Source organism: Protopterus annectens, chromosome 6.part1, assembly GCF_019279795.1.
Source record: "Protopterus annectens isolate FY-2018-M chromosome 6.part1, PAN1.0, whole genome shotgun sequence".
Lineage (NCBI taxonomy): Eukaryota > Metazoa > Chordata > Ceratodontiformes > Protopteridae > Protopterus > Protopterus annectens.
The window spans coordinates 301,727,858-301,754,573 of record NC_056738.1 but is presented as its reverse complement, the minus strand read 5'-3'; the positions used below and the strand labels follow the sequence as shown (position 1 = coordinate 301,754,573).

The 26,716-nt window shown below is 37.0% G+C and overlaps 1 protein-coding gene across 1 annotated transcript in view; it reads left to right on the top strand.

The window, feature by feature from the left end:
- The window catches only part of ABCA12 (ATP binding cassette subfamily A member 12), a 793,480-nt gene that overhangs the window by 564,722 nt on the left and 202,042 nt on the right, over window positions 1-26,716 (top strand). Inside the window, exons 54-57 of the mRNA XM_044075367.1 lie at window positions 9,593-9,842; window positions 18,776-18,862; window positions 19,764-19,857; window positions 25,743-25,870. Coding sequence (XP_043931302.1) covers window positions 9,593-9,842; window positions 18,776-18,862; window positions 19,764-19,857; window positions 25,743-25,870 — 559 coding nt within the window. The remainder of the gene's footprint in view (window positions 1-9,592; window positions 9,843-18,775; window positions 18,863-19,763; window positions 19,858-25,742; window positions 25,871-26,716) is intronic.

The window sequence follows — 26,716 nt, the reverse complement described above, 5'->3', positions numbered from 1 at the left end:
AAGACTAAAGACACACACTGCAGTTCAGCATATAAATATATATATGTATATATATATCTATATCTATATATATATATATATATATATATATATATATATATATATGTATATATATATATATATATATATATATATATATATATATATATATTCCATGCTATCATACTAAAGTGCTGATATTTCTGTTCCCAGCAGTTAACATTTATAACATGGTTTAGGGACGCTACCATAACCAATTCATCAACACATAAAGGTGCAACAACCATCAGAGACCTTAAACAGTAGAGGGTAGAAGCTTACACTGCAAATGAAAACAGTTGTTTTCCAAGACATTAAATTAATAAATCAGGTTATTACAAATAAACAACAGCGGTACACGAGGCAGAACCAAACCAGAGTTTAAACATGTTCATAAGGATCATTATATGTCAGTTCTTGGAAACAAGTCTGATTTATCAGTACATTGAAAACAGTTTGGAAAGCTCTGTCTTTGCCATCAGTTGCACTGTACTTGGTATTTCTGTTTATCTCTACCACATTTTTTGCTATAAAAAATTGCACTTTCTCTACATAGTTATATATAACCACCCCAGTGTTTAAATGTACACAAAACTTTGCAGACTACTTAGAGGCGATCTCTGCTTGACTTACAAAGCCATGTCTGACCCAGCTCTGTTAGAAATGCTACATCTAAAGAAATTCCAATCCCTCCGCACCACATGGTCCAGAGACCTCGACCTCATTACCACAATTAACAGAACATGTTGGAGGGACAGGTTCATAACACAGAGACTGCCCATGCTATGGAACAGACTTTCTATACATGTCAAGCAGAGTACCTTGCTGACCCTCTTCAAGAGGGTCATAAGCAGAAGACGGTCAGCTAGCGAGACTTTACATTAGTTAGACATTAGCTTACCGCCAATGTAGCTTTCTGTTGTATTATATTAGTGACCTTTTAGTTTTATTCCTAATCGCTTACCTGTTGTTATTTTCAGTTATATCTAGTTTAAACCATTGCACCTTTACTTAGATGCTGAATGTGTTTAATCTATAACCTGAGGCGTCCTATTTTAGCTACGAAATACAGCATGCAGTAGTATCTTCTTGGCGCCCATTAGTTTGTTTGTAGAACATATAGTTCTACAAACAGTAGCATCTTCTTGGCGCCCATTAGTTTGTTTGTAAAACATATAGTTCTACAAACAGTAGTATCTTCTTGGCGCCCATTAGTTTGTTTGTAGAACGCATATCTGTTGTTATTTTAACTAAAACGTAAGTTAATGTGTTGCCCCATTACACTTGGTGCTGAATGCGCTTATCGACATCCAGAGGCGCCTCAAACTAACCGCTAATACTGCATTCAGTTGTATACTATTAGCGATCTTTATTTTCGACCTTAAAAGCCTAATGGCTGTCTTTTATCGGGAAACATGGCTGTTAGCATCTTTCTGCTCTTATTACTGAGCAGGCTTTGACATTACACACTTGGCGTCTATTATATATTCTTTTTATTTCCCCCCCATTTTCTGACTATTTAATGAACTAACAGCATCTTCTTATCCAGCAATAGCTTCCTAATCACAACCTCAGTTCATAGCAGCATACTCTTAGCAACCATTTTTGTCCTGACTGATGCATGCTAAACCATATCATTTCATCTTATTGATAAGGCTTTTCTGTTATAATTCTGCTTATTTGCTTGCTAATTAGATAGATAATGCTTTTTCATTTACTTATGTTTATTTGCTTGCTATTTGATGATTTAAATGGCCAAATGCCTTTTCCAATGTGATTTTGCAAAGCACCTATTTTATTTTTTCTCTTGTCTCATAACTGTATTTTATATGTGATTTAAAGAGATAAAGTTGTCACAATCTGTGTCTGCCTCCTCTCTCCTCCTTTCTCTGCTTCCTACTTCTCCCTCCCTCAACCTGCACACTTCTCCCTTCCTTTTCTCTCCTCCTCCTACTCCTCTATGTATGACTAGTGTCCTCTACTCTGACTCTCTCCCTCATGCACTCTTACCTGCCCTCTCCCTTGTCTTATTTTTTTTTTGTTTTCTCACCCCTACCCTCTTTAACATTGTTTTGTTTCTTCTCTCCTTTCACAGTTGCTTCCTCGGGCGTTCTACTTTCCCCTTGTTACTATTTAACAGAGAAACCCCACCCTACAAGAGAAGACGTCTGTGAAAATTTCTCCTTGAGCTACTCAAACATTACTGGGGCCTAGTCTCCCATTGATAAGAAACACAGTGTATGTAATCTGTTTTAAATATACTACACTTGTGAATATTAACACTTGAGCAGCATTCTACCTCGGTGTGTCGGAAAGTAGCCCACTGCAGGCCTTTGCAACTGCCCCCACAACTCTGGCCTATAGTAGTTTCCTGTGATCCCCCCACTGCCTCTACTTAATATTATATTCTTAATAATCTTAGCAGAAACTCTTCTCCTGAGTGTACCTATTTCTTTCTCCACTAGGTAGCGTAATCCTCCTGTAAAAGGTCCAGCAATTTATCTTTTCTTCCTGCTCCTCTTATTTTACTTTGCCTAAGGTAGCTTTTGCTTTACCCGATCTGTATCTGTGACATTTTCCTCCAAACACTCATGCACATTTCTCTCTTTTAAAGAGTGCAACCAAACAGCATAAAACCCACACTAAAAACTAAAAAGTAACCACAATACCTGCTCCCCAGCTGCAGCTCTCCTTTTGTGTCTCAGATCACTGATTGTTTTCCCTGTTCTCCTTGCCTTCTTGGCTCTCCCCGCTCCGTTTGCCCTGCGGGCTCACTCCGCTCCCCTACCCTGCACCCAATTTCCACCCACCCCCAGAGGTCCTACCTTTATTCCCACTCCCATTTAACCCCTCCCACTCCCCCAGCCTATCCTTACAAACCCCTCACACACCTCTCCCCCCAACACACCTGACTCTCATTACCACTCCCCACTCCTAGCTACTATCCCTCTACTCTCATCTCCATATATCTTAACTGTTTCCAACTAACATGCCCTCCCCTCTACCTAAACTCCTTATCCTCTTATTACCTTTCCTTCTTCTTCCTCTTTATCATGTAACCTCCTATACTGAATCACAACTACACCCTTCTGCTTTTCATCCTCACAACATCCTCTCATCTCACTTCCACAATATCTCACCCTCTTTAATTCCCTCCCAGCCTATCCTTCTCCTAAAATTAAAACTTTTTCCAAACTCTACTAATGTCTACAAACTTAAACCTAAACTCTTCCATACTCCTTTTATCAAATCCAAACCTTATAAACATACTCTCCACCCAACTCTCCTTAACCTTGCCGGTGATATCCACCCCAATCCCGGGCCCAACTTCTCTCCAACTAACCACCCCAACCCAAACAACAAATCCCCAAATAAAAACTTCAAAGTCCTCACCATCAAAGCCCAAAGCCTACTAAACAAATTAACCTTCTTCCATGCCTGGCTTAACAATAACCTACCAGACATAATAACCGTCTCTGAAACCTGGCTAAAACCCTCATACAACTGACTCTGAATTCCTTCCCCCTGGATTTCACTCTCTCCAATCCGACCCGACCGCCCAAGTAGAAGAGGTGGCGGGGTAGCTTTAATCTATGCCAACCACTTATCCATTACTCCATACCCTAACTTCATCCCTTCTTTCTCCAATGCTGAACTAGTAATTGGCCTTCTAAAATTAAACACTCACAAAAATATCTGCATCATCTCTCTATACATTCCTCCAGGTAACAACATCAACACCCTAGAGGACATCCTCTCCTGGACCTCCTCCAATATTAAGCTAGAAACCTACATCCTAGGAGATGTAAATATCGACTGGGGAAAAATCAACAACCCTAATCCCACCTCATCTATCAACCTATTCTCCTTCACTCAACTTACCAATGCCATTACCAGGCCTAACAAAACTAAGCCCCCTGGCTCCGTACTTGACTGGATCTTAGTATCTCATACTAACAAAAATCAAAGAATCTGGAGTCCTTCCCGACTCCTTAGGAGACCACCTCCCTGCCTATACTATTTGAGCTGCACCCACTTCCTCACACTCTCACCAATACATCCACACTCGTAACTTATCTAACTTCAACCCTACTTCTTTCTCTGATTCCCTTAAACAAACTAACTGGAACCCCCTAAAACTCCTATCTTTAGACAAAGCCATTGAATACTTCAATACATCATTCTTATCAGTCCTTAACTCCATTGCCCCAATAAGAACTGAAGGAGTTAAAACAAAGTTCACTCCATGGCTCACCAAAGACACAAACAGCATTATGCTCCAAAGGGATAAAACCTGGAAAGTCTACCTCCACCACAAACAACCAGAAACATTACTAAAATATAAACTGCTGAGAAACCTAGCCAAAAAACAAGTGATTAAAGACAAAAAGTCTTACTACATCAAACTACAGGAAAATCATGCAAAAAACCCCAAACACTTCTGGAATTCTATTAACTCCCTCCTTAGGCCAGGAACAAAACATAACCCCTGTCCTGAAACCAGCAAATCTGACTCAGCAATTGCCTCACTATTTAATTCCTTCTTCACCTCTATTGCTGAGCTTACTAAAACCTTCACAAATAATAACCATCCTCCCATCCCTGCCCAATCCTCCCCTCCCTCCCCACACCCGAAATTTGAACTTAAACCTATCTCCACCAAGGTAATAAAGAAACTTCTTTTCAAACTAAAGCCTTGCTCAAATGCCCTCGACTGTATTCCATCCTTCTTCTTTAAAATAGTCTCAGATGCTATTGCTCTACCTATCAGCATCTTGATCAATAGATCACTGCTTGAATCATATGTACCCATACTATGGCGCTCTGCATATATTCTTCCTTTGCACAAGGGTGGCAAGAACTGTAACATCTCCAATTTCCGCCCTATAGCCATCCTCTCCACTATCTCCAAAATTCTTGAAAAATGCATCCATCTACAGCTCTTACCATTCCTGACCAAATACCAGCTTCTCTCCCCCACCCAACATGGCTTCCGACCAGGACATAGTACTAACTCCGCCCTTCTCTCCTTCTTACATTCTGTCAACTCATCCCGTGTTTCTGGTAATTTGGTTTCCTCTGTCTTACTGGACTTATCCAAAGCATTTGATACCATCTCTCATACCCATCTTCTAAACCATCTCTCTAATCTTAACCTTTCCCAAAAAACCCTCTCATGGTTCTCTAGCTATCTTTCAAATAGGTCCCAAGCTGTGAAATGGGGCCTTGCCACCTCTACTTTCCTTCCTACTCCTACCGGAGTACCCCAAGGCTCTATACTTGGCCCTTTGCTATTCAATATCTTTATCAATGACTTCCATAAAGCCATTCCTAACACCAAAATTGTACAATACGCTGACGATTCCACTTTGATTTGCAGCGCCACTAACCTATCAGAACTCCAATCTCTGACTCAAAAGGCCTTCTCAACCACTGAAAACTGGATGCTCCAAAATCACCTCTCTCTTAATGCCAGTAAAACTAAGATCCTTCTATTCTCCCCGTCTAAATCCTTCACTCTTGATGAAAACTCTCTCCAAATCACCAGCCTTAACAATTCCCCTATTGAGATCGTTTCATCAGCCAAACTTCTTGGTGTCATAATTGACAATCAACTAAAACTTAACTCTCATATCCAACAAAACATCAAAAAAACTCACATAAAACTGGGCCTACTTTATAGAAACAACCACTTCATCTCTCCTTCCTCTAGACTAACTCTTGCCTCTACCTGTCACCTTCCCACTCTAATGTATGGTACTCCTCTGCTCACTAACTTATCTTCCACACTTACTTCCAAACTGGAGGTATGCTACAATAAAATCTCCAAATTTGCCACCAGTGCAAAATCCTCCTCTCACCATTGCACTTCCCTTCACACTATAAACTGGCTTGAACTCCCTAACCTACTAGACTTTCACCAATTAACCATAGTCCAAAAATTATTGTTCCAACCATCTAACTGCCCTGCACTATCCAATATTTTACAACCATATCCCCCCCCCAGTCCCCTTAGATCTTCTCACCAAAACCTGATCTCCATTCAAAAACCCAAATGCCCGACTGGGCAGCTCTTATTAACCTTTACCCTAGCAAAAAAATGGAATGCTCTACCCTCCTACCTGAGAACCTGTAACAACCTTAATAACTTCAAATCTCAACTTCATTCCTACCTCTACCTAAATTGGAAATGCAACTGTACCCTTTCACCCATTCCTCTCAAATTCTTCTCCTCTTTCTCTCCTGGCTAACCATTTTACCTTACTAACCTCACTCTCAATTGCAAACTCGTAATCTTAACTAAATGTAAAATCTAGCTATTCTGTTATTCTCTTATTTGCCTTATGAACTGAATGCAATTGTACTGAATGTTTATTTCTTTCTTAATGACAAAATTCAATGTCAGTAATCTAAGCTATCTTTGTAAATTGTTTATGTTAAAAACTTTGTTTTGCGGAGCTTTTCTCCCCGGGCCTCCACTGAAAATGGGCCCCGGTTATCAAACTGGAATAAATAAATAAATAAATAAATAAGTTAAATAAATAAATAAATAAATAAATAAGAGAATTCTTAATGAGTGGATGGGAAACAGAAAATTCACCCCGGGGGTCACTCCAGTGGCTCTACTCGACAGAGGCACTGGGAACTAAGGTCGGGTGGCACTATGCCAGGGTAATCCTATGGCTAGCCTTGTAAAGGCCCCAGGGCCATTAGCCTAGTACACACCTATGAATGTATAAGAAATGTAGCATAGCAGCCCTGATTTGTTTAATGTTACGCAATTTAATGGAACAAACATTCTTTAAGATTTGGTTACAGCCAGAGAAAAATCATAATCAAAATAGAGCAATCTATATGTACAGTTTATCTTTTCCCATAGTTGTATTTTCTAGATATCTGTTCTTTTATAATACAGGTCATACAGCACAACACCCTCAGTCATTATTATGCCAGAATTCTAGTAAGTGATACACATACACATGCTATCATATATCCTCAGGTGTTTAACATTTAACATCTCTTCAAAATATGGTTAACATACCTTAAACAGTCCCCTTCCACAAGGCCAGAACAAGGTTCTCATGCTTAATTTCAACTAGGATTTTCCACATTACCTAATTTATGTTTAAAGCCTGAATCTACAAAGACATATTCAACTAGTGATCATTGCCTTTGCCTCCATTTTCACCACCATTACTTTAGAATCTTCCTGTTTTCTCTATACTAGCATCAAATTACAAAAATGAACACCTACTAAAAATAGTCATGGCCAGTTATTGAAACACGAGGCATCACAAGTGTGATGTATCACCAGCCATCTGAAATACTGGTAACTGGAACTTTTGAAACAAATATTTATGACCAGAGGAGGAATATATTCCACCTGTACTCATTCTTGTTTTCTAATCTGTGTTGTATTTAAAATGTCCAACAATAGGGAGGGTTTTCCAGGTAAGTATTATATCAACAAATGTCCATACTGTGTTATTAGTATCTGCTTCCAACAGCCTGCAGAAATCATAAACTGAATTCTTTTTGGAGCACATACATGGTACTTGTAGGTGGCTCCCTCCTTCAATATCTCTGTAATTGTATATATTTAACATTACCAACAGAGGGATAAAATAGTTCCTTTAATGTGAATTTGGTCATACAAAGCATTTAAAGTCATCTATCTTCTATGCCTTATAATAATAAACCCCATTGGTGATATCTAACATTGGGCCTGTCTCACAGCCCAACCCCATGTAGTAATAATGTTTTGTGCCAGCGCGTAGGGCCACACACCCAGCACTTCCTATCCCCCCGTAATAATAAATATATATTGTTCTCATGTATACATTCACCCTTTTTTCTGTAACGGTCCTAATTTACTTAAATGACTACCGGAGGATACGTTTAGAGGTACACTAAATTATCCATTTATGCAAAACCTCAGCACTGCTCTTCTTACAGGTTTATGAATGCTCTGTAAACACAACTTCTACATGTGAATTTTTAATTCTACTGGGTTAACATGGTGTATGTGCATGATGTGAAAACCTGGCAGATGCAATTTAATCACATAGTACTTTATTGGAAGGGGTGTAACCCTGTAGATGCACCAATCACCTCCTCTTATTTCTGTATATGAGAAGGGCATAGCAAGACATTAAGACATTTACAGCAATATGGCTGCATATCTATTATCAAAACTCTTTGCTGTATATTTTAACATTATGGAACACAGATTTTTCCAGAACTACTCTGTGCTTTCTTTCTTTAAGCAATTAGACTGCATTATGAACTTGAAAAAATAAAATCTACTTTCTTCCAAGGATTTCATGTACAAGCAGTGCATGACAGAGTCATGCTAATTATCGTTTAACTTTTTCATATGCCTTGTTTAGCACTTTAAGGGTAAGTCCATTATATATGTTGATACTATACAACAGTCAGGGTAACTGGAGACTGATAAATGGAAAACCCCTACCTCAATCATTAGTGCAAAATCTATTAGAAAGTCACATACTTAACAGTTTATTGCACCAAAGAATCCCTTTTGGGGAATCATAGCCGGAAAACTACATTAACAATAAACAACAACTAAAACCTTTATGTTTTAAGTTATACCATTTTACATGATACTTTTATAACATCAATTGTTCTGTATAGAATTTCACAATGGCAAAATAAAGCATTGATATAAACACACAACATTTATCCAATGATTTCTTCTAAGTTTCAGATCTCTGCCACTGTCATTCTTGCCCATTTCTGTGCTCAGTAGCTTACAAGTTAATATTCTCTTTTTATGAAACAAGGTGTAGGTTGATCAAATAACTGGGCTTCTGATAATATGAATTAGCTCAGGGGACTTAAAAGTTCAAATAATATAGTAATTCTTAGTTCAGATTTGTTGATTTTTCAACAATATTCTTTTGTAGCAATTAAATTATCCCGGTTTTGAATGCAACTTTGTAGGTGTGTGTGTGTGTGTGTGTGTGTGTGTGTGTGTGTGTGTGTGTGTGTGTGTGTGTGTGTGTGTGTGTGTGTGTGTGTGTGTGTGTGACAGAGACAGAGACATAGAGAGATAGGGCAAAAGATAGCATAATAAAAATTAAATAAATTCAACAAGGCAGCAAGAGAACGGTGGTATCAAATTATTACAGAAACAGTTTCTAAGATTTCAGAAGAATTTGATGACATAATTCAACAAACAAAATGGTGCACAATGCAATTAAAATAAATCATTCTAATAAACCACATTTGCATAGCAAATGAAAGAGATACCTGTTTAGAAGTAGTTTACATGTATATTTATTCCAAACTACCACAGAGGTATAAATGTGTGCTGTTTATAACGGAAGTGACTATTGCAAAACAATTTGATAGGCCTAATATGGATCTACAATATAGAAGCATTTGTATACTGTTATTTGTAACTTTTTAGAAGACACTAGAAAACTGCTTTCTTTGTGAAAAAGTCAATAAGCACTGCATAACTATTCTTGAATTCTATGTCTGTATTACCTGAATGATTTGTCTTTGGTGACGTTTAAATATATTACGTGGTGTTTTGTGTCATTAACAGCGGAAGTGTTAACTGGCATTAAGAAGATTGGAACAGCACATCTGGTGATGAAGCAAGCTTTTGGGCTCATAATTAAGCGATTTCACCACTTCCGACGAGACTGGAAGGGCATGATTGCACAGATCGTTCTCCCTATTCTTTTTGTGCTTGCAGCCATGGGCCTAGCTACTGTCAGTCCAAGAAATAAATTACCCAAGGTTCAGATATGTGCATCGATGTATGGGGGCTCCACGCAAACCATCCCTTTTAAGTAAGTTACTTATAAAAATATACCTCCACATACCTTGTCTATTTGTATGTATATATATATATATATATATATATATATATATATATATATATATATATATATATAGAATCTATACAGTTTGTTGTCTGTGGCCATTTTCAACCTAGAGTGAAAACATTAGATCATCAGTGTTAACGTTTTGTGTGTGTCTCTGTTCTATGTGAATGTGTGTCTTCAGTGAATATGTACAGGTGCATGTGTGCACATGACACTTGTACAGTGAGGTGCAATAAATAATGAAGAATTGACAATTCTGATCAACAATTGTATATATTAGCAAAATATTGCAGTGGAAAGTCATATAAAAGCATCAGCTCATGTTGCATGACACATTATGTCTATAAAAACACATTCATACATTAGAGACTGATTCTCACTTCAGAAAGTTAAGTAAAAGACTGGAATGAATGTTTACTTTACAAGAAAATAGAGACAATATCAGTTCAGTTATGTTATTTCTGTAAAGATCACTGCTGCCACCACATTTAAGCAATTGTTTTTAACCATGATGTCAGCCAACAGAGTCTATTGGTAGGTCATGAAATCGAAGGAAATAAGCTCACTTCCCACATAGAAAAGCTCATTGTTGGAAACTAAATAGGTGTTCATATTGCAAGATAATGTGAAGACACTATTTACGCTACGTAGATGCAAGGTATTTGAAATATTTAACAGTAACAGCACAACAAGTATATTTACTTTGAAGCTGTATTCATGATGCATCTGGGACATATTAGGCGCAGGAGTATTAAACCAAGCCAAGTCACAAAAGAAATAATTCCAAGTTGCAAAGAAGTCTGGCAAGGTTATGGAGACCATGGAACCACAGAAAAGCTATGGGATGACAACTGATTTCATAGTCCAGAGCTGAAGTACCCACATGTTGCTGCAATAAATCAGTGGGACATTACTGAATAAAGCTATGGACATCATGATAAACTGGATAACAAAACAGAAGCACTAAGAAAAGTCAAATGAAAAGGCACCAGTGATTGTCAAGCAAATCCTAAAACCACAAATGATTACAAAATTAGATGGAATGTAGAGAAGAACTGGAAGGTCTTTACCCAGTTGGTAGGTTTGAAGCATGCAGTGCTCCATGTTTTAAATTCAAAAAAAAGATTTAAAAAATGGGGACTGTTATGTAAAGGCGTTCATCATTTGCATCATCAAAGGTACTTTTCCTTGTTTCATCTGCCAAAAGTGTTGGTTCATCAGTATTGATCAAATCTTGATTCTAAGTTATGTCAGCATATTCATATCATTAAAGAGAGCTTTAATTCTTAACAGCAAAGCTGGAGTGTGCTTTTATTTATTTATTTATTTATTTATTTATTTATTTATTTATTTACATTTGTTGACTGGGAGTGTCCGACTGGACGTAGGTCCATTTTCAGCGGAGGCCCAGGGAGAAAAGCTCCACAGTTAAAATATACAGACAGTAGTTACTTTGAATTTACATTGCAATTAACAATTTAATCAACATAGCAATTAACAATTGCAAACATAGTTACAGATGAAGAACATAGTACATCAGTAGACAACTAGAATCTATATCATCTGCGAAGTACATAATAGACATTAACAATTGTTACAATAAGAAGTTCCTGCTGTATAATAAGTAGTTAGGCTTATGAGCATCCGAGCTTGCTATAATCAAGGTAGTTAGTGGGGTGGAAATAAAGATAGTGGGTGGATGGGGTGGGTGATATTAGAGTGGGAGTTGCAGGGGCATAGCCAGCATGTTTTTAGGTGCACTTTTAGTAAAGTTTTGAAGTGGGTGCATGATGGTACGGAGGTAATTGTGGGTGGGAGGGGGTTCCATAATTTGGCTATGGTGCAAGAGAATAGTGCTTCACCAGCAGAGTTATTGGCTTTAGTGACCTGTAAGTGATTTTTGTTGCTGGATCTTAGTGGTCTGGTGGTGCGATAGGGTTGGAGTAGATTCTGGAGGGATGGGACTTTTAGTGGATGGTTTACTAGTTTGTGGGCGAGTGTGAGTTGATACCATTGAAGGAGGTGAGGGAGTTCAAGCCAGCCCAGTTCAGCAAGTGAGAGACAGTGATGACTACGGTAGTATGCCCCTGTGGCGAATTTGTGATTTTTGTTGTAGCAGGTCTCTAGCTTGTTTAGATCGCATTGCCTTAGGTTGGTATATATTGGAGAGGCATAATGTAGAGTGGAGATAAGGTGGGAATTTGCTACTAAATCTTTGCTGCTTTGGTGAGAAGTTGCTTATTACTGTATATCGCTCCTAGTTTTTTGTGGACTTTTTTTATGGTCATGGATATGTGAATGTCAAATTTTAGTTTATTGTCTATTTCCACTTCTAGCAATTTGGTGTGTTCTGTTGGGTGTATCGTGGTGTTGTCTTTTGCTGTGATGTTAAAGTGAGAATTGTTTTGCGTATGTTTGGTGGGTTGGAAGATGAGCAGTTTATTTTTTTTTGGGTTGAGTATTAATTGGGCATCGGATAACCAAGTTTCAACAGAGGAAAAGGCTTCCTGTGTGACTTTTTGCAGTTTGGGTAGGGACTGGGCTGAGCAGATGATGGTTGAGTCAACTGCGTATTGTATGAGTGTGCCATGTTTGGTGGCAGAGGCTTGATTATTGGTGAAAATAGAGAAGAGTAGGAGTCCAAGGATGGATCCTTGGGGAACCCCTATAGAGACAGGTAGTTGGGGAGATATGTCATTCTGCCATACAATGGATTGTTGGGGGTCAGACAGGTAACTCTGAAAGCAGTTGGTGACTGATTGAGAGAAGGATAGGTTATTGAGGACAGAGATGAGATGTTTGTGTGGGACCATGTCAATTGCTTTAGCTAGGTCTAGGAAAGTAGCAGAGGAGAGATAGCTATTGTTTTTATGCTGAAGGATATTGTTAGTAAAGGAGAGCAAGGCAGTGGTGGTGCTATGGTTTGGTCAGAAACCATGCTGAGTATTGAAAAGGAGGTTGTTAGTAAGGAGGTAGTCTGAGACCTGAGAGGGAATGCATCTCTCTATTATTTTGGAGAGTGGAGAGAGAGTAGCTATGGGGCGGTAATTGGTTAGTTCTGTGGAGGGGCCACCTTTGTGGAGGGGAATTATATGTGATACTTTCCATAGTGTGGGAAAGTAACTTTCTGACAGAGATTGGTTAAGCAAGATGGAAACTGGGTAGGCCAGAGCATCAGCTGCGATTTGTAGGTATTCGCTTGGGATGTTGTCTGCTGCTAATTTGGTGGGCTTAAGTTTAGTTAAGAGTTTTTTTATGTTGGAGGTAGGAACAGGAGAAAAAAAGAAGACAGTGGGGAGATTACTAGTTGAAGGTGTGGGTTGAAGGGGAGGGGGGTTGTGTTGTTTAGCTAGTGATAGTATGGTTTGTGTGAAGTGTGTGTTGAATGAGGTGGCAATATTTTCGGAGGAGTAAGTGATGTTAGGAGGAGGGGTACTGACTTTACCGGGTGGAGGATGGAGTTTATGAAGGGCCAGAATTGTTTGGGGTTGTGTTAGGAAGAGTCTAGGGCAGACTGGTATTATTGGAATTTGTCCTGTTTTATTAGCTTTTTGACTATGTTGCATAGTTGTAGGAAATTTCTGTCTAGTTGAGGGGGTTTTGGTTTTGCGCCAGTGCTCCCAGGCTTTATCCCTGTTTTTCATTTCTGACTTAGTGGTTTTCTGTAGCCATGGGGAGGGCTGTGCTTTGGTTCTGGAAAGTCTTATGGGGGCATGGTAATTAAGGATGCTCAGGAAGGTAATATTAAAAAATTCAACTGCATCATCAAGACTGAGGTACTTTAGAGGATGTCAGTTACATTCTTTGAAGGATGAGATGAATGTGAGTGGGTTAAAGTTTAGTTTTTTACGTTTTTGATGGTAGATGACAGGTTTAGCTTGGTATAGGTGTTTTTTGAGTAGGAACGTTGGGGAGTGATCACTGAGGCTATCTGATAAGCAGCCTGTTATATATGACTGGGGGCTCTTACTGACTAGTATCCATTCCGGGGTAGTGTGCTTGTTGGGGTTTTTATTTATCCTGGTTGGCAACTGGACTAGTTGGGTGAAGCCATGAAGGGTTAGATGATGGGTTGGATGGTTGCCAGAACAGAATGGACAGTCAATATTGAAATCACCTAAAGTTATAGTTTCTTGGGGGAGATGGTGGGCAGACCAGCTGAGGAGGTTTTCTAGTGGAGGGATGTTCTGGCCAGGTGGGAAGTAGCATTCAATAATGTTGATGGTTTTATTTTGGTTTATTTTGAGGTTGGTATATATTATTTCTTCATTGCCTATTTGTGGCGCTGATGATTTTAAGATCTGGATGTTTAGATGCTGTTTAAATATTATAGCTACACCGCCTCATTTCTTGTTTAGCCGGTCTAATCTTAGTATGCCGTAACAGGTAGGGAGGATTTGCTCACTGGTAATGTGAGGGTTTAGCCAGGTTTCTGTCAGGATGACTATATCTGGGGAGTACAAGTCTATGGCAGCATGGAGTTCATTGACCTTGTTTGATATATTTCTAATATTTAGGCTTAATAGAAGGAAGTCACTTGGCTTTCTACTGACTGTGATTTGGGAGAAGTTGAGGTTTCTAGTCTGATTATGAGGAGTGGGGTTGGAAATGGTAGGGCCAGGGTTGGGGTGGATGTCTCCACTTAGGACTAGTTTTGATATGCATGAGGTTATTAGTTTTCTCAGTTTTTGAATGTGTTTGTTTATTATGGAAACTTTATGATTGTGCTCTGTGGGTAATAGGTATGTTGGGACTGTCACTATGTTAAGTTGTAGGGATGCTTTTTGTTTGAGTAATATAGTTGATAGAATATGTTGAGGGTGCATAGGGATGGTTCTTGAGTTGGTGGGAGAGGAGCTGAGTGTGGGTGAGACATGAGTGGTGGTGTGAGTAGTAGTACAGTGGTAGTGGTTGAGTGGGGGAATGATGGAGTTCTTGTAGGATGTAAGATATGCAAGGAGAGTGCATGCAGTGAGCATAGGTATGGTATGATTATACATGTACTTAATCACTTGTTCTACCATTTGCAATTGATATATTGATAAGATGGCACTGGAGCTATCTCAAAGAACTTATGAACAACTGTATATAAAATATATATAACAGAAACTCTGTAAGTTCCTATAGAAACATTCTTATGTCTGCATGAATTTCAAGAAGACCCTATTCTTTAAGATAGAGAAAGTCGGGTGTTATGTGGAGGCAAAAATCTCAACTTCTTATCTAATTAATATGAAACAAAACCAGTAATACTGGGCAAAGGCTCAAAGTCAGGGACAACATTTAGATAATGCTCTTATATACTTGGGAAGTTGATGGAATAGTATTTTTTGCATTACCTTGCATTTTCTAAGAATATGAAGTTTGAAACTGAAATGTTTGTCATTATTTAATAACGTTAGTCCTCAATGACTTGCCACAAAACAACACATTTTATATGGAAGAGACTAAATTTGGGAGCACAGTCAGGGACATTCTTCCAAAGCAAGAACAGATGAGAGCTATGGGGATGACCTTTATATATATAAATATATATATATATATATATATATATATATATATATATATATATATATATATATATATGTAAAAACGAATATTGTGTCTGTTAAAGTTGTGTGTGTGTGTGTGTGTGTGTGTGTGTGTGTGTGTGTGTGTGTGTGTGTGTGTGATGTGCTAGGTCCTAAATGCAAACCCATTGTTCTTAAATTAAGACTTTTTTAAATAAATAGCATTTAAGAATTGATAGTAATATCTCTTTTGGTTATTTATAAATCTAAATACAGATTAATGACAGTTTTATAAAAACATTTTTGTGTACGTAGGTTGTATCACAATGATTTGAAAATGTAGGTTGTGTGACTTGTGTGGTTATTACTAATATATGTGAAGGTAGAGCACTCTTCAGTTCTTCTGAAGTCTATTTTGAGTTAGAGAAGACAGCTCTAAACTCAGATAAATGTATGTTTGTTTGTGTCTTTCGGCTTTTCCCAGTTAGGGGTCGCCACAGCGGAACTCCGGTCCGCTAATGATTGGCAGTAGTGTTTTACGTGCTGGCTTGCCGGGCCTAATGCACAACCTTCAATGAAGGAATGCCCGTTCACGCATGTCGCCACACAGAAGACGCTCTAACTGAGAATCGAACGGGCAACGTCTAACTGTGAGGTGACAACGCTACCACAGCACCACCACCACAGTTGGCAATAAAATTCAGGAAAAATACATGAGCATATTTTAGGATGATTTATACTTTGTCCATTGCAAAGATTTATTACTACCTAAGAAATATATATTAGTGATCAGGAAAGCATATATTTTCGCATAATTTCAAGATTAGCTTAATAAAATGAAATCTCTAATTATCTAAAAACAATTGTAATAAAATGCTAAACAGCAATGAGGCTGTGTGGGGGCATTTGAAAACAAAAGACAGCAAGGCCAATTAGTTCCACCTAGCATTCATGAATAAACAGCCAACAATGGAGAAACAATGTGCCCAGAGCCACAATAAAGAGAAAAATGCATACACAGAAACCCCAAGATATAAAATTTAATCCATGTTATTTGGAGGGATGAAGAAAGGAAAAAAAAATACTTGCCCAAATTTTTGGATGAGCTCAATCCTTGGCCTGTCTGTTCAATGCTATTCGCTCTAATCTTTTTTCCAAAACCTGCAATATACAATACAAATTCAACATGTCAACATACATAAGTAATACAGTTTCCACAGTCAGTTAATGTTATAACTATTTTTCTCTAATCTTGGTGCCAAGTCTTGGACTGAAGATATGAAACCTTCTTACTAATAAAGTCGGCTAGGGTGTAAGATTTCAGTTATTTGGACAAAATGATTTTACTGATCCATCTCACATTATGTGTTCTTACCCAGCAAGTGATCATCTTCATTTAAAGGTAAAGTGTGCAAATGAACTTTAATTGCTTATGGGGACACCTGAATATCACAAGTTAACCAAACCATAAGAACAGAATAAACTTTAAAATAGCTGATCTTAGACATGGTTACTTTCTTTTAATTTTACTATGTCTGTGTCTGATATTGTATAAATTGCTTTTCTTAGCTACTTTAATTTGTAAGTTATTGGGTATTCCATGAGGCTTCACATTCCATATGTTCCTTGTGTTGATCAATTCTCAACTATCTCATGAGTCTTGAGGGGTCTGTTGTGACTCACAGTGTTATAAAAGTAACATAAAAACTCAGTACATCACTAACTAAATACAATAATGGCTTTTAGCTAGCAGGTACATAAGACGTTTACTTGCAATGGGTAGAAGCTAGTCAAACAGCTGAATTGCAGTTGCAAACTTTCACTTCACTGAATATTGATATTTGTCAGAAGCAGTTTCTCCATGCTGAATGAGTGACTGCTAAAAATGCTGAATGATGCTATGACCGTAACACAAAGAAGAAACGTTATACAAGTAACATAATTTCTGGTTATCAGTAGGTAATTGGTTAAATAATAGCATAGTGACAATGACAACATTTAAATAGTATACTTCATTTATTTATTTAATTTCAATATAAAAGTAATTTGTGCTTTTTGTAAACTGTATTTCTTTCTTGTAATATTTTTTTTTATGAGTAGATGGTGCCTTCCTTAGGCCTGTCTCATGTCGCCCCTTACAAAATGAATTGGGGAAAATGCAGTTTGTGCATATTTATGATATGGCATATAACTTACATTGGAAATTATCATGTATATATATGCCTATGCTATATTTATACTGCACATTACAAACAGTTCAGATTTCATAGCTACTTTTGCTGAGTGTACTGGAACTGGGATTTTTTCTCTCCAAGAAATGGCAACCTTAGAGATGGTTATTTTACACTATAACACTACAGAGAATGTAATATGAAACATATTGCCAAGATACAATCTTTCTATAAAAAAAAAATTAGAATTCAGTATCTTACTTATTTCTAGGGTACCATTTTTTCACATATATATATATATATATATATATATATATATATATATATATATATATATATATATATTAGTTTCTGTCACTGGCTACTGTTTCCTTAACATAAAAACATGTTTTGTGGACTTGTGTTCAAATTGTGTTTTACCAAATTATTTTTCAAGTTACCCAGAGTAGTGCACGTTTTGAATCTACTAAAATGTATTAATGTGGATGATCTATATTCAGCAAACAAAGTGTACAGTGGCTTCAGTGTCATAGGGGCATTGACTGCAATCAATTGTGCTGCATAACCTCAATGTATTACTTTCTCTTCATTTTCTGAGGCTTGTAATTGTATTTTACCTAATTTTAAACCATAGATTTGTTTATAATATAGCATTTATATATATATATATATATATATATATATATATATATATATTATATGTAGTAATTTCAAAATGGCATTATCAGTGAAGAAAACAACAGAAGAATAGCGTAAGTGTTTACTGACTGGAAGTATATGTAAAATAATACAATTTATGTTCTCAAGGAGTTCATTTAGCAGTTCAGGTTTCTTGTTATACAGCTAATGTATTGCTATCTTCAATATGCAGTTTCTTTGGAACAGAAAAATAAACAATGGGCCAGATTCCAGAAGGATTGCTCTCAGTTTAAGTGACTTACTCTGGTGTAAGTCTGCCCTGATTTGAAAAGACTTTCTCTCTGCATAAACCTGCCCCAATTTCCAAAAGTCTTGCTCTCAGTGTAAGTGACTTATTCCCATATAAGGCCTTGTTATAAAGCAGGCTTATGCCGGGGGTCAGATTCTAAAATACTTGCTCTCAGTGTGAGTTACTTTCTGTGATATAATTTGTGCCATCATCATCATTAGCACAGTTATTTATTCCGTATCTGCTTGTGCCTCGGCATTTACATTTTTTTTTTCTTTAAATTTGCAGCAGTGTGAATTTTAGTGATCCACTGGTCTCTGCAATGTTGTCACCACCAGGAATAGACACAACTTGTCTGGAAAATCCCGAAAACCAGTAAGTGATTCTTTTATAAAACATTGATGTGGAATATGGCAAAAGTGAGTCAGATTTTTTTGTGTCAGTCTAATCATAGGTTTCTCAGTTATGATTCTCTTTTATCTAGAGTACAGGATAAACTTGGAACATTTCTTTGCACCAACATAATACATTTCATAAGGATGTGTGTTCCTCTGAGGAAAATATGTTTTAATATTTTCAGTCATTATCTTTTATATCTGCACTTTTGAGCTGTGTGAATGATATTGCTGCTACTAACATCACCTTAAATAAAAATATGCTGTTATACCACCAAGTTAACCTGTGCATTTAAGCCATGCATTTGTATATGCAGTAGTCATAACGAAGAATCCTACAGTGCCTAGGCCAAATACATGAAGAAACCCTGTTAATTGCCGTTTTTTATTCGTGGAACTTTTGCAAATTGTCAAGAAAATATGGCTCTATGTTATTACATATAGAGACCTTATAATAAAATTAAGTCATTTAAAAAAGCACTGTTTAAAGGCAGATGCACTGTCTATCCCAGGACAGTTAAATGTTTGCATTTGGAAGAACGGAACATTTTTCTTTCATCAATTCTCTTGCTAGTACATCTGTACTTTGTCTATAGGCTGTATGCACATCATCTTAATTACCTATGTATTTCACCACAGAACCCAATATAGCACTATATCAGTATTATGGTTCTAAGTGTTATGTTCTCTAGCTGGTTCCGACTTGTCTGCACCTGAATGCTCAGCTTTAGGAGTTAATGTGTCATTATATGTACCGAGGCATGTTTACTGCAATGCTCATAAACTCTGTCACAGTAATCACTGTGAGTTTTATGCAAAAAATAATAATGCAGGAAACAAGGTAAAAATGTGTCCTTACCTTTGAATATTGCTGTTTACAGATACTGTTTGAAAGCAAATAAGCTTGGTACCTGGCCATCAAGTGGAACACCACCAGCTTCATATGGTGAATGCAACTGCACTGACATCAATCAGGTATGATCACAAATATTGCAAATATTCCTTTTTACTGTGTAATACACTTACTGGTGCAGTATGAATGCACACTGTATGGAAAAAATAACTCAGACTTTTCTCCTACTTTCACATCTATTCTTCTTCACCTACCCCAGTTTGATGGCACTTCTACTTTCATAGATCCATCTTTCACTGTTAAGATTACAACCTTCTGCCTCTCTAACTCTATAAGCCCCATGTTCATATTTTCTAATTTCATATACACAGGTTTACTTATATATTGTAATTCCAAGACTCATAACAGCAAGTCCTAGAATAATGAGAAAAATCTGAAAATATTGACGAAACTGGAACTATGGCAGAATTACTACTAATAGGAAGTGTTACTGTTACACCAAGGGAGTGGTATATATTGCAACCTGTATGGTATGTGAGGGGTACTATGTGGGGAAGACAATCAGAGACCTCAGACAAAAAATATATTAACACAACTATGATATACTAAAAAACAAAGAAACCAATGCTTTATTTAAGCATATAAAGGTACATCCGACACATTATTTTCAATTTTTTGTACTTGAACAAGTAGACCTGGGTCCACGAGGGGGGCCCGACGATGACTTCCTTGAATATTTAGAGCTCAAGTGGCAGATTAAATTAAATGCATGTCAACCACCTGGGCTCAATGACAAGTTATCCATTAGTTCTGTGTTAAAACTAAAATCAGCTTTTTTATGTGATTTTATTCAAGATATGTGTTTTAAATCATACTTCAATACATAATATATTAATGTCTATGTGGTTGGTATGTGGCAATTGGTATGTTGTAGTGGGCAGTTACTGTGATTATGTGTTACTGTCTTTTTAAGCTGCTTAATTATTTTACAGGAAATGATGTTTGCTTTGTCAACCAATGGCTGTAAGGGTTAGGGTATTTAAATATGGCATTTTTTGTATGTTCTTGTTCTGATGAAGTCTTGTGATTCTGACGAAAGCGCTTAACATTTTTCAATAATGTTTCTGGATTTAATGCTGCAGTGTTCCTTTGGTGATCCTCTTCATATATTTTTTACTTGGTTTTGGTGTTCGTTATTTCTATGTCTTTAATATGGAGAATTATTTGAAATATGGTTTTGAACATGAATTTTAACTAGAAGATTTCAATTAATTAAGCATTGATGTCATTAAGTAAGAAATAATAATAACTGGTGGATGATGGAACAGCAAAGGTATTTAAATGTGAAAATGGCTTAGTTCATTTAACAGTCTGATGAAGCATTCGAGAGAATGTGAAAGTGCTCACTGGATGTTTTTATTGTTTTTGTCTTCAGTTCAGTGTGTTTAATAAAAGGTCATCTTCTTACGGTCATGTTGTGCCTCAAGAAAAGGTTATTTGGATATATATACATATATATATGTATATATATATATATATATATATATATATATATATATATATATATATATATACCGATATTGATACAGATACATAAATAGAATTTTTGAAGAAAGTTAATGGCTAACTTTTGATCCTAGGTGGAAGCTTGTTCCACAATCTTGGAAAGCACTGTATAATACATGTGTCACACTTGTTTTCATTTGATGGTTGTTTTAGAATTAGGTTGCTTATTTTCATATAACCTGACACATTAGTGCATAACAGACACTGGCTTTCAAACTGAACTAGATAAGGCATTGCCTTACAGATCAGGCAGCGGTCACCTCTATGTAGCCTAAACAGAAAATGATGGCAGTTCCTGAAACTTTTCTGAAAGTTTAATGTTTCTGACTATATGATCTTTATAGCAAGGAATCTGCACCTTTTCAAGCTTCTTCAGGTGACTTGTTCACAGGGTACAAAATGGAGCATTATAACTATTAATGATTTAGAACAGTGAAGCATACAGTGGTAGGAGGTCCTTTCTGTAATGATAAGAATACACTGGCCAAAGTTTAAATTGATGTCCAGCATTGTCCTAATTCTTTAATAAGAGGGAATGCCTGAAGAACAGTGATGGTAGACCATGCAGCATTATGATTAGAGCATTTGTTTTGTAATCATAATTGATGTCCTTTTTGCCAAGTATCATGATGATACATTTACTGACATTATACTGAAAGAACATTTCATTTTTCTCTTATTTTGTGTACATTCAGCCATCAGCCAACCCCATGACTTACTGACCCATTCATTTCTTACAGGACAACAGCTTCCATAAACCTATTTATTTATTCCCTTGGGGTGAGTTATGATCATGTGGCTATTATCCAAGCATCCATCAAGGCTTTAGACTTCTGCTAAGCCTGTACCCCGATTGCAGCTGTTCCATATCACCCCTAGGGATTGAGTGCAATAGGCATACCAGCAAGGTTATGTCACTCACTTCTATGGCTAATGTAACCTCTCAATGCTGCTTTGCCCCAAACTTGAATCCATCACCCCCTGCATGACCTCCAACATTCTCTTGGGATTTTGCCATGGCAACAAGCACCCAGACATGCACCCTGCAGCCTCCCTCTTGAAGAAGGAAAACTGGCTAAGCCATACCATTTCTTCATTCATCGCTTCCCTCATGCCAGATCCAGCAAGTGCCTGATGACTATTCTTAAGTGTATCACCAGGTTCATAGCCAAATCTTTATCCCTGTATGCCAATGCAAATGGCAAAAGGGAGGTCATTACTATTGCAAAATGTGTGTCTTTTGTAGACCATCCTGAACAACATGAGTATCTTTTATGCAAGCAATTATGCTACCAGTTTATAATTATTAACAATTTAATTATCCATAGCCCAATTGCCATTCTCACATCTGAGAAAAAAAGTCCAAAAATAAGTGTCCCCATTACAGAGCCCCATGGAACAACTGTTTTAGCTGTCATCAAGACAGACAGGTAACACCTGCCCACACTCAATGTGTCATGTTGCTTAACCAATGTCTTACCCATTGAATTACATCTATGTTGAAGTTTAGTGCTTTTAGTTTCCCAATTTTTTCATTTGCATAGGGTAGTGTTAAACACATTAGGGAGATCAAAACAGGCATCTGGTAGAAATGGAAAGGACTTTCAGAATTCTTAGAGGAACCTTAAACCAGATGGTATACTTTTTCAAATAAGAAGTCATAATACTGGTATAACAAATATCATAACTCATAGAGGCTGAGCTATTGCAAACGGTAAGATAAGATCCATTTTATTGAGTTCTACAGTTCTCCATATAACTAATTCAGATATATTGTGCTCAGCTTGACAGTGAAAGGCTAAAAGATTCTTAGTCTCTCATGCAATGAAAAAGTGAAACTCTCTAGAACAGTGATGGTGAACCTTTTGGACTTTGCTTGTCAAAAATTTGGAAAATGCTTATCTTGAGTCTGCTGGCGAAAAATCAATGACTTAATAGAGAAAACAATATGTGCACTGATAATTGAGCTTAAAATAGTGCACCAAAAGAATTACCCTACTTTTACAAGTAATTTTGAATTGAACTGAAAAAATGGAGCGCTTAGCATTTGATTTGATTAACATCAATTATTTATTTTTTTGTTGCTGAGTTTTAATAAATAAGTGCAGGATCACATATTTCTTGTATTTTTGTTCACTCAGTTTCTTTGGTAACTTGGGTGTTGGTGAACGCTGGTGTGTCACCCAAAATGTTGTGGTGTGTCACCTTTGGCACGCGTGTCATAGGTTCGCCATCACTGCTCTAGAAAATAGTGATGCCCCAAAAAGAGTAAGAGAAAGACTGAATATGACTGTTAACAATAATTGGTTGCTGCTTTCAAAAGCAGTATATTACACAGCACAGCAGCTTTTGTACTTTCGAACTTCCTGCATGTAATTGTGAGAGGGTCTTCAGTTTAGTTTTGATTTTTATAGTAAGGGCTACCTTACTTTCCTTAGGCATTTTCCATTAGTGCCATTGATGGTGCACCAAGAAAGCAAATCAAATGTTATCGACACTAGTTCTCAGCCACAGATGGGACTGTAGTACCGGTGCAGACAATTATTTATATTATGTTTATGGAGAAACTGAGAATCTGGGGATGGATCTATCACAGTATTTGCACTAAAGTTCAAACAAGGACAGCATTATCACTTGTTAAAACTATGTTTTTCTCTCACAGCTGCTCTTGTTATCCAGCATAACATGAGCATTATATACAACCCAGTAAATAATTGGGATTCTACCATCCCTCTCTGTTGAGGAGATTATTTTAAAGGTCACATACTGTCTCATTGAAGGCTGTCTCCCACAAAGCATGTTTGCATTGGGAAATTTGAAGAAATATATTCCAGGAGGTCTGCAGTTTTTGTGAGGGTGGTAGAGACATTTAACGACTAGCTGATGGTGTTCCTTCTGGCATCAGACTCTACCAGATATACCGACCTGTAGGTAGGCAAGCCTGGTTGCAGGGCTGATCATTCAATGAGGCAGTGGAGTTTACAGTATTGTGTTTTGTAGTATATCATATTAGCAAATCTCGAAATGCACAGAGGTGGCATGTTTGTTCAGTGCATGTCAACCTTGTTGGAGATCTTAGCACTACTCTACCAAATCCGAACAGCAGAAGAACAATTTGGCCATAAACTGATAGGATAGGTTTGTTTGCAGCAAACAAGCTTATACTTTATGGAACACATGCTCTCCTTTATGTCTGTCTGTCTCTCATATATAAAGAGGGTGCTCAGTAACAGTAAACCAAGTCTTCATCAGAAATCAGTGTCTCATTCCCTGATCCTTGAAGTGAGATACCTAAACAGGATTCTGGATACACAGACCAAACAATATCCCTTTAGCTACTTCACAGGTACTGGGGCTATTAACTGAACCTAGGCCATGAGGAGGACAGGTAAACAGCTTTAACCTTATGACAATAAATTTCTTCTGTTGTACATTATTTAACAAATAAAACAGTTTGTACTGACAGATTCCTGCTTATTTATCAGAGCAACACTCATATCCCCTGATACTTTGACAATATCTTTATGAGAACAAAGAACTGCCCATAAAGTCTGTCTGTCTGTCTGGATAGCGTAATCCATTTGAGAACTCACATTGCATCTTGTGTTGTAGTCTATCATTCTTTTTCTGTTCATGGCATTTTTAACATGGGATTTTAACTATTTGTTGCTGTCTTGAGTTCCTATTAATTCCCTGGATCCACTGATGTGTAGAAAAAGGTCTGTTTCTACAATGAGCTGATATCCTTACTTATCACCATAATACATAGACTATAAAGGAAAGCTGGCACAGCTAATATTTTGAACCCTAAAACCCTTCTGTACTCACTCTGGCTATATCAGCACTTCACAGCCTACCCAAAAATCTTTCCTTTCCTACTACATGCTGATATCTTCAGTTTTTAGCTGGCTAAAAATGGTTGTAAAATACTCATCAATCGATGTGTGTAAAAACTGTGCCACATCTGATCTGACATTTCTGTACATGCCAGCACTTTACTTTCAGGGTCATAAACATTCATTATTAAAATGCTTTGTCAACAAGAAAACTGAAATCATTTTACAGGAGTAAAACCATAACTGCACTTGTAAAGCAAAACTCTTAAGTACAAAGATCCCTTTTCATAGTGTTGCTATTTTAATATCTTGTGGAAGTGATTCAACTATTTTTGCAGACACTAAATTTGCTATGCACCTAGATTTAGGAAAATATCATTGTCAGTATACATGGCTCCCTAGTAATTAAATCTAAAAATACATGTTTTACCTTGAAAGTTTTCTTCTGCAAAGTTAGTGTATGTTTGGGTAGCATTTAACTATAAAACATTTATATGAATTGCACTTTAGGAAGCTCAAGCTTTTGTCAAATATGTGTGGTCAAATTCTTGCCAAATAAAATGATTACTGATTGCAATTTGTGTGCCTTCATTTTTATTTTGCAGTATTGCCCAGGAGTGGACTATTCCCCACAACAGATGCAAGCCTTCTCTTCTCAAAAGATGTATAATGTCAGCGGATACAACATGCAGAGATATCTAATGGCAACTACGTACAACTTCCTACATACACGGTACAGCTTGCTGAGTCCAATCTGCCTTCTCATTACATTAGATTGCTTACCTGTTATTCTGATGCTTCAATTCATTCTTAATCAGACACATAAAACAGCCACTATCAAAATAAAGAACACTTTAGAATACAATTATTTCACATCTGCTTGCATTTCCTGTGCACTGCTAATATTTCTCCTACATATTACTTATTTATAAGCAAATTTTCCATAACAATTACTAATGTAGCTCTTCTTTAGAATTTGTCAGATTTTGAATTTATATTTTTTTTAAATGTGAAGTAACAGTTACATGCATGCAAACATGCAGACACATGCAAAAAAAAAAACATTATAGATATGAAAGATAATCTTGCAAATAGCTAGAGAGTAATCCACTAATCCAAATGATTGAGAACACCACTCTGCAAAAACTCAAGTCTGCAACAATGTTTTTGCACCACACACTCCTTACTGGAATATAGTAACTTAATGCTTGCAGAACCTTAAAGAAAGGAGAAACACCCAAAAAGGGTGAGTACAATACCTACAGAACACACTTCATAGATTCATGGGTTCATAAAAGGCTGACTGCCCTGAAGGGCCATGTTAAGCCTAGTCAATAATCTGAGGTCAAAATCAAACCCTGTGTCTTGTGTCTGTGAGTTGAAGACCGTAACCATGATGCCAGACTCACCAACTGATTAAATTTAATGTGGAGGAATCAGGGGCAGGGACTTAGGCATCAATTAAATACAGAAATAGTAAAAAAAAACACACATACTACAGTCACACACAGACACACACACACACACACACACGTACTGATGTTTACATGTGCACCCACACACATGCATTCACATACAC